Here is a 9361-nt window from a genome sequence, read left to right as displayed (position 1 = left end):
AGAGCATGAGTCCCCTCTACTTCCCTGCCCGAGCATGGTCTTGCACTTAGCCCAGCTACTGTTACAAAGGAGATTTGAGAGCTCTTGGGAGCTCAAGTATGGCTCTTGGGAGCTTCCTATGAAGGCATTCCTGACTTTTTCTTAACTGGACCTTTTTTTATACCCACAAGTGTCCCTTCAGTTGTTTCCACATATCCTGCCAGACTCTGTTACACTTCTTCAAACCTGTCCCAGCCATGTGTGGATTAATGCTTTACCACCCAACCAAGACAGATAGTTGGGAAGTATCATGTCTTCCAGCTCTCCACTCCTACCCCTGAGCTCTTCTTCACAGTTTCTGGTCCCTCTCTTTGTCCCAGCTGGTCCAGGTTGTGTTCAGCTCTCCAGAACTTGTTCGAGTTGGGCACTGGAAAATGATCTTGAGTCTTGCTCTCTGTGACCAGCATTTGGCAATTTCTCTCTATTCCTTCTGTGATGAGAGGAGCATCTCTAAATGTCAAAACATCTCTGACTGTATTGGATTTGCATGGCAAGGTTTTGGTAGTGAGGGGGCTATAGGAGTTGGTTCTGTGAGAAGGTGCCAGAAGCTTCCCCTGTATCTGACAGAGCCAACGCCAGCTGGCTCCAGGATGGACCTGCCACTGGCCAAGGCCGAGCTCATCAGCCTTGGGGGTAATATATTAAGGGTAAAAAAACTGTGCAACAGCAAGTGTAGCCAGAGAGAGTAGTGAGAATATGTGAGAGCAACAACTCTACAGGCACCCAGGTCAGTGGAGAGGGAGGGGGAGGAGGTGCTCCAGGAGCTGAGGTTCCCCTGCAGTCTGTGGCGCAGACCATGGTGATGCAAGCAGACCCCTGCAGCCCATCAAGGTCCATGGGGGAGCAGAGATCCACCTGGAGCTCATGGAGGACCCCGTGGTGGAGCAGGTGGATGCCCAGAGGAAAGCTGTGACCCTATGGTAATCCTGTGCTGGAGCAGACTCCTGGCAGGACTTGTGGCCCCATGGAGAGAGAAGCCCACACTGGAGCAGGTCTGCTGGCAAGACTGGTGACACTGTGAATATCTATGCTGGAGCAGTCTGTTCCTGAAGGACTGCACCCTGTGGAAGGGACCCATGCTGGAGCAGTTCATGAAGAACTGCAGCCTGTGAAAAGGACTTGTGCTAGAGAGGTTGGTGGAGGACTGTCTCTTGTGGGAGGGACCTCACAGTGGAGCCTGGGAAGAGTGTGAGGAGTCCTCTCCCTGAGGAGGAAGGGACAGCAGAAATGATGTGTGGTGAACTGACCACAACCCCCATTCCCTGTCTCCCCACACTGCTGGGAGAGGAGATGGTAAATTCGTGAGTAAAGCCTGGAAATAAGGGAGGAGTATTTTATTTTCTCCTTATACTCTGATGGGTAATAAATCACATGAATCTTCCAAAAGCTGAGTCTGTTTTGCCAGTAATGGTACTTGGTGTGATCTCCCCCTGCCTTTAACTCGACCCACCAAGCTTCCATCTTATTTTCCAGTCCCCCCTGCCTAGCTGTGGAGAGGAGTGGCAGAGTGGCTTTGGTGGGCACCCAGCATCTATCCATGGTCAACCCACCATGCAGACTTTCATAGGCATCCATTTTTATCCATCCTGTATTTTAGGTATGTGTAAAGCTGATACATGCAGCTATTTCCCATGCCTCATTTCCCTTCTCCACAATTAAGATTTAGGCTAACGTTCCTTAAACATTGAAAGGAATAGTTTCATTTACTCGAGATTGCCTCAGCTACCTGGGAAATTTGCACATTTTTTCAACTATTTTTTCCTTTGGAGGAAAAAAAGACTTTGTGATGCCTGTGGCTTCCAGGGCTATGTAAAAATAACAACATGAGCAGGAGGAATCCAGAACTTTTACTGCTTTTTGATCAGCCCATCCTTCTTCCTTTCCAACAGAGGGTTTTTAATGGTGGTATACTAGGAAAAGACCCCGAAGCAGTTTCCATTAGCAAGCAGAAGGCATATTTTCTTCCTAAGTGTTAATCAGAAGACTGTTGCCTAGATCTAAGTAGTAGTGTGAAGATAGATTCTTTAAATGGCTGGAGTGCTGCTATGTAAAGTTCATTCCAGTAGTAAAACCTGCTCCCAGAGGAATGTTCAAGGTGCTAGCTGCCTCTGTCTTGCCTCTGAACATACATGTAGCTTTGCTTTTGAGAGTTCAGGAGCTTACAGCTGAACTGTGCAGATTACTTTAGGTGCCACCTATGGGGTAAACACAGGCAGAACAAAATTGATCCTTGTTTTTACGTTGTGGTAGCTAATGCCATTTAAAATACTTCTGACACCTGATTCAAATATATCCTGATGTTTTTATGTCTATAACTCTGGCATGGATTGACTGTAGGGTATCTCCATTCAGAATAAAATAACTTAGGCTGTAGCTTTAGTGCATTCTGGTCTTTTCCCTCTAATAAGGGCAATTCTAGCTGGACTTGTCACTATCCCTGTATTAGCAAAATCTGCAATACAGCTACAACTTGTATCAGCGAAAGACTTTCTTCCACTGTAACTTTCCCAGCTTCTTAAATGAAGTATAAAGTCTCCTTCTGCTGGTATAAAAATGTCAGTTAGGATTGTGATTCTTTGAAGTATTATATCAGGAAGGATTTATAGCAGAGACCAGGTCTTCTAAATCAAGTGTTTAGCTTGAATATGTAAGATAGGCAGTGCTGAAAAACAGAGTAGATTGAAGGGAACAGTTGCTTTCTGCTTTGATGTTATAGTTAGGATGGAATTAACAACTGTATTTTCAGGAAAGGAGTCTGTTCTACAGGATTGTTTGACTGAAGTCGTATGTCAGGTTGAGGAACATAGTGTAGGGCAGAAAGAAGGAAGGCCTGTCTGAATTTTGAGAAGCATACCTCTTATTTAGAAAAAATAACTGGAAAATAGTCCTGTGATTTTTCTGTCCCCAATACAAATTGCCCTGTGATTTACTATAAAAACAGCTACATAACTTTCCTTAAACATTTTATAAATTTGTGGTAGTATTTTACTTCTACTTAAATATGATGTTTTTTTCATAGATGCCCAAAATTTGATACCCTCTGTAATGTGAAATGATAGGTTACTCTGGTTCCATAAATGTTCCTTCTGGCTGGACTAGGGGGTGCTGGTGATAGCTGTGTCTAAAAAGAAAGGTCTGACACAAAGCTCTGTAATTTACAAGCTTTTATCTACTACAAGTCATGACAGACCTCTGGCTGGACACAGCAGTAACAGTCACAGCCTCAGGAACAGCTAGAAAAGAACTATACTGGTGTTTGGAACCTTGAAGTGTATTTTTAAACTGGCTTAGTGTTTTGAGTGTTTGACAAGTTCTAATATTTTTATCTTAGAACTTTTTATAGATAAGCTAGGATGCATACTAGAAATGCAGCATTTTATCTGAGGCAACTCTGTTTCCTCTGCTAATTTTGCAGGCAGATGTTGGATAGCATATAAAGCATTTTGCTTCTGGAAAACATCTTGTTTAAAAAAATAAATAAGAAGAAACATCTTTACAAAAATAGATTTTTATTACTGCAATAATTTAAAGAAGAACTTTTTCACTATTTCTGAACAAACAATATTGTAAGAGGAATTATCAGTAATAGATCTGCGGGAACAAGGATTGTCATGGCTGTGCTTCCTAGTGCAGGTGTTAGGTCCACTTCATTTTTCTTCATGTTTAAAAGCTATCTTAAAATGACAGCAGAAGTATACTTAAGTGTTTGAAGGAGGTAATTACTCAGTGAAGCCTCCAAAGATGAAAATTCAGAAGGAATAATTCTTCAATCTGTGTTTGCATTGAAAAGGTGAACTCCTACTTGAAGTTCACAGCACCACCCAAACAAAGGGAAGATGGTAAAGCACATAGGTGCCAGAAGTCAGAGCCTAGGACTCTGCTGTTCACTGGACTGGGCATTTTCTGCGTTCCAGGTTATCAATGGCAACGCTTAAAAATACTCCCTAAATGGAGAAACCCTTCAGTTTGAGTGGACCCAGTCTTGGAAGTACTTGTACATGTTTACTGTCAAAACAGTTCAAGTAAGTAAAATGCACATTTGAACAAACACAAAACCAGTCCATTAAACTGCAGCCTGTCCCTGCTTCAATCAAAATAAATTAGTTTTGTCATTAATGTAGAATACTGTACCCTTCCCTACATTTAAAAAAACAGCGGCAAAAGCATTACATATTCTTAGGAATTTCTGGAGCCCCAATAAAGCTCAGTTTCTAGTATTTAAAGCACTATCTTAACAAAAATGTGACTGAACAAGTCTAATATGAAATATTGTAAATCTCCTTAATGTCAAACAGCTTTGGATTCAAGGAGCATCTCTTAACTTTTTACAATTGTTGTTTGCATTCATCTATTTTAAACAAAAATAAAAGTTTGCAATATATTCATAATATCAAATGATAACAGCTAAAACTTCGAATTTCTGAAGTGGCATAGGCCAATCCACTTGTGTACCTAATGAATTACTTTTTCTGGATCCCAAGTTGTGAGGCTAAAATAAAGTCATATTACCCCACAATATAAAAATTATTATGGGTCCTAACCAAACACTGGGGTTTCATTTGACCTGTGAGGAGTTCCTAAGTCCCCTAGAAATTCAATGAAATTTAGGTGGTCAGCTCCAGTATATTTCATCCTTCATTCCTTGTTACTTCAGGATCAGGATACCTAGTGAGTATTTTGGAGAGCAGCATTTAAGTATGCTTTGAGACACCTTCACAGAGCCTGATTTTTCATGGGGAATCTACATTAACACTCAAAATCAGAGCTCTCCCTATGACTCAAGCTGAGTTCTCAGAGCTAAGACTTAAGAAATCTTTTTTTACTGACTCTTTCCCTTAATTAATTTCACTGTCTGACATACAAAACTTCATCACTGTGCTTACACGACTGCATTAAGCCTATTAAGTACAATTGTGTAATTTCTAAAACTGTTTCAACTAGTGCAAAGTATAGATCATCTCCAAATAAAAGACTCTAAATTGTAAAACATAACTGCAAAGCTTCTTGTGTGTATCTTCCCCATAATCTCAAATATGAAAGTCAAAGGAGTGCAAGCTTAGTAAGGGTGAGTCTTTCAGTCCAATCTTTCCAAGCTGATACTCCCTCTCCACTTCATTTACTTCATTTAACTAAAGGCGAAGTTTTCCATAAAAGCAGCTACATCCATTCATAAAATGAATGAGAACCCTTTTTTCTTGCTATGGAAACGGCAAGATTACAGTGCCCAAAGCATAAGTACAATAAGGCAAAATAATGCTTTACCTATTGTTACTGCTCACTGGACAGCAGTAATTCACAGAGATTCCCATACCAGATTCTGAATGTCCATCTCAGAGAACTCTAAAAGTCTCTCTATTATATGATTTAATCCAGCACAAATTTTAGGTTCTAATCTCTGTGATCCACTGCATTCATCCTCTGAGCAAGACTGACGACTTTTTCTACCCTTTTATGAAAATAATCTGAAAATTGAGGACATCAAAGAAAATGAAGGTAGGTTCATTAGCATAGCAAAAACTATTGTTTGCATCAACTGCCTTAACTTTTCTTATCCTTTCTTTGTTGACAGGTTATTTACTATTAGATCTTGCTAAGCATTTTGAATTAGTTCGTCTTCAAACCTCACATTTCAACTATAGGAAGTAGAAATATACACAAAACTTTAGAACACTTTCTGTGTACCCTCAACCAGCAGTAATCCCACCCTCACCTTGATTTTAATAGTGTTGTCATTTTAATGTTCAGTGTAAGAAATTATGCAATACAGAAAATACCTGACAGGAGTTTACCTTCAATTACATTATTTGCTGCAGACATAATCACTTTTTTGTTTCCTTGTTGCAGTGCTTAGCACAAGAAGGTGTTCAGTTATCACTAGAGGAACTTGGCATTGCCGTATTGAAATACATTGTGACAAGCACTTAGTTATCACTGGTAATCCCAAAGAGATATTTTTTATCACTACTCAGTCTGGTTTAAGTGCAGGACACCAGCCTGGCTTAAGGATCGCTGTAGTCAGTGGACCTAAAGAAGTACTTCTTGACATTCAGCTCCTTCCTTGGGATGTCTTGTTTTCTATGCTCATTGAGGATGCAATGTGGACTGTATTAACTTGTAAAACTGGCCTCATCTGTTTTGAGGATAGTTTAGCAAAATATGTCTTTTGATTCTGGAATCTGCAAACAATGAATAAGCTCATTGATACATTCTTCACTGTTCAATCTAACATCAGACACTTGGAGAATGATTTTTTTTTTTCTGGAAGAGAAATTTTGATGAATCTTAACTCCCAGCTTATTCACTAGACAATATGATCCCTGTATCTGACTTAAGGAATCAGATAGGAACTAAATATTCATTCAAAGGTACCGCTTGACTCTTCTTCTTCTTCTTCTTCTTCTTCTTTTTTTTTTTTTTAAATTAATAAATTTCCCAAGACTAATAATACAGGTTTCATTTCACTACACAGATTTTGCACTAACTGCTTAGTGTGTAGATATATGTGGAATTTCAAATCTGGGGTAATTCCATATTGCTACAAACTGTTTATACCATACAAAGCAGTTGTGGAATTCTTTTGAAAATTGTAACTTCTTTAATTCACAGTAGTTGTTTCTTGTGTCCCCTCTTTTCCCCCCTGCATTTCCGTATTTAACTAAACATACCTTCTTCCCTGGGACCAGTCACTCGTACCACCACGCTTGGTATATTTAAGTTGAAATGTTTCTAAAAGATGAAACTCCTTTTCTCAATCCAATAATCTCCACTGAGAAAAAAGTTCATTACAAAAGTGACTGAGGATAAAAACAGACAGTCAAAAAGTTCAAGTTTTAAGATCCATCTATGTTCATTGAAAAAGCAGTTAAGGAACAATTCAGCCTACAGTATCCCTGATGACTGAATTTGTCCTTTTTCAAGGCTAATTCTCTTCATCTTGAATAGTATTTGCTAAATATTATGGAAGAAAAACATGATTTCAGCTGTGATTTGTACTTGTAGGTTGACTCTTGACACAGGATGCTTTGACAAAAGAGAAAATTATGGGGTAATAGAAAAGCAAGCTCTTTAGGATGTTAATCAGGATCAGTCTTTCTGTTAAATCATTCTTCACTCAGATCTTGACAAGGTGATAGCTTTTGGAGGATGGAGGTTCTCAATATCATTTGTGTGCTGGATACCATGGCTTCTGTCAATCACTTGTGAGTTTGCCTTGCTTGCTGCAAAATGTAACAGATGATTATTCTGTTTGCTTCAGAGAGACTGGCTCGATGGGCCCTTCTCTTCCTAAGCGTATGTCATCTTCCCGAGATAATTAGATGGTACATATCCTTTCTGACCTTTTGCTTCAGCCAGCCACCATTCTTTATTGCCACTTAGGTCAGAAAAACGAAGTATCCTAACCTTCTGGTACTCCTGAAGACTGAGTTCTTGGTCATTTCTTGCTTGAAATGCGTAAACAGCATAGAAGGTCTGAAAAACGAAAGCCACACAGACCAAAATAGGAATTGAAAAATGTAGCTACATCTTTGTTGTCATTGTGTATTGGTATGATGTCTGTGTACAGAAAACATGTTATTACATATACAAACCAGTGCACAACCAGTGCCTGGGATTGCTGGACAGGGCCAAAATAAAAAGTAAAATTGAAGGTTCTGGGGAATTCTGCACGAGGAGAAATGAACCAAACTCCAAGATCTCTTCACTTTACTATGCTGGTTTTCAGCTCACACCAAGTGGACATGGATTGCATGAAGAATTTTCCAGCAAGGTTTTCTCAGGGAAAATCACCTTTCACAAAGCTCTTGTATTCAAATGTGGTACATGGGTCACTTCTGTGCTGTGCTGATCAGCATTGCCACAGCTTTCTTGTCAATGGTAAGTCTAAAAATGCCCCAAACTGAGCTATTTTGCAGGTTCCTGCTCCATAGAGGAACCATGAGGCATTGTAGATGGGATAATGCAACAGTCTATTTTCTGTGACACGGGACTGCAATTCACAGTTTAACTGATTATCTTTTCTTCCCTCATAGCTACTTAAGAACAGAGGATAACAAATTCCCATGTCACACTGATAGGTTAGTGCCAGTCTTTTACGGTGTAAAATGAAACCATTTAAGTTATAAACAGTATAATTCTGGATTTGAAATAGGAGCAGCAAGAAGACAGGCACAGTGTGTATCATACTTACATGCTGATCATCCATATCCTGAAGAGCATCAGTCCCTGTGCCATTAATTGTGGGATTTTCAGAGATTTGAAGAGAAGAGCTGCTGTCACTCTTCTTGTGCCCTGGACTTCTTGTGCTGCTGTCAGTATAGGGCCGTGAAGAGACAAAGAGGCTGATATTATCAAAATCATCATCACTAAAGCCGTTTTCTGTGACATCCTTCTGTGCTTTGGCTGGATTGTAAGGCCTCAGGAAGGAGGAATACACATACCCTTTAAGGACTAGAAACCAGAATAAAGAGACAGAAAATAAACAAACAGCAAAACACTGCTAAAATCATTTCAAAACCAGCCATTTTATGCAGCTGTCAGTATGACAGAAGCAAACAGATGGGGCCAGAATGAAAAGAAATCAATATCCCAAAGGGAAGCTGTCATTGGGATCTTTGTGCAGAGAACTTACTTCCTGTGTCAACAAGCCATCTGCTTGTACTTCCGAAGGGGTCCTTTTGCTCCATGACAGCCACCAGTTCTCCTCCATGTAAATCAATATCGAATTCCTGAGTGGCATTGCACTTGCGCTTAGCTTGGTACAGCAATTCGGGGCTGTACGTAGACAACAGCTTGGACCTGTGGCCTTCTGTTTGACGTGGGGACTCCAGCTGAAAAGCAAAAAAAAAAAAAATATTCAGACTCAATGATGCTGAGGTCATTTCTAGAGCAACTTAGATGCAGAAAAATCTGTGTGTGCTGCTAAGGGACCCCGCGTTTTTACATATAGACCAAGGAGTTACTTAGACAGCTGTATGTGACCAAATGGCCTTTGCATATGCAGAAAGGACTTGTCCAACTGCTATATTAATAGGTCAGCAGTAAAGGGCAGATTTTAAATAAATGCAGAAATTTCACTAATTAAAGACCCCTTAAGTCTGTCCTCTGCTCTCAAAGGGATTGTGTTCTGTATGTGAACTGTCTCTTGCTTAATTGTTTTTCTGAAGCGATGATCTTTGTATTCCTATGTAATATCACCAAAAAAAGCACAATCCAAAAATGGGCTGAGGTGTGCTAAGACCACATAACAACTTGCATGATAAGGCACTAGTCAAAAAAAAATCAGTGGTACCCAAACTGTCTGCTTTTTGGGTGAAATTACCTC

General features: G+C 39.9%; 1 protein-coding gene across 1 annotated transcript in view; it reads right to left on the bottom strand.

Annotated features, from left to right (window-relative positions):
• Positions 1 to 3531: 3531 nt before the first annotated feature.
• The window catches only part of ARHGEF38 (Rho guanine nucleotide exchange factor 38), a 39590-nt gene continuing 33760 nt past the window's right edge, over positions 3532 to 9361 (bottom strand). Inside the window, exons 12-14 of the mRNA XM_064652047.1 lie at positions 8669 to 8867; positions 8228 to 8487; positions 3532 to 7509 (exon numbers count right to left, since the gene is read on the bottom strand). Of these exons, the coding sequence (XP_064508117.1) occupies positions 7324 to 7509; positions 8228 to 8487; positions 8669 to 8867 (645 nt within the window). The 3' untranslated portion in view covers positions 3532 to 7323. The remainder of the gene's footprint in view (positions 7510 to 8227; positions 8488 to 8668; positions 8868 to 9361) is intronic.

The sequence above is a fragment of the Pseudopipra pipra genome, chromosome 4, assembly GCF_036250125.1.
Source record: "Pseudopipra pipra isolate bDixPip1 chromosome 4, bDixPip1.hap1, whole genome shotgun sequence".
Lineage (NCBI taxonomy): Eukaryota > Metazoa > Chordata > Aves > Passeriformes > Pipridae > Pseudopipra > Pseudopipra pipra.
This window is presented reverse-complemented; position numbering and strand designations above follow the sequence as displayed.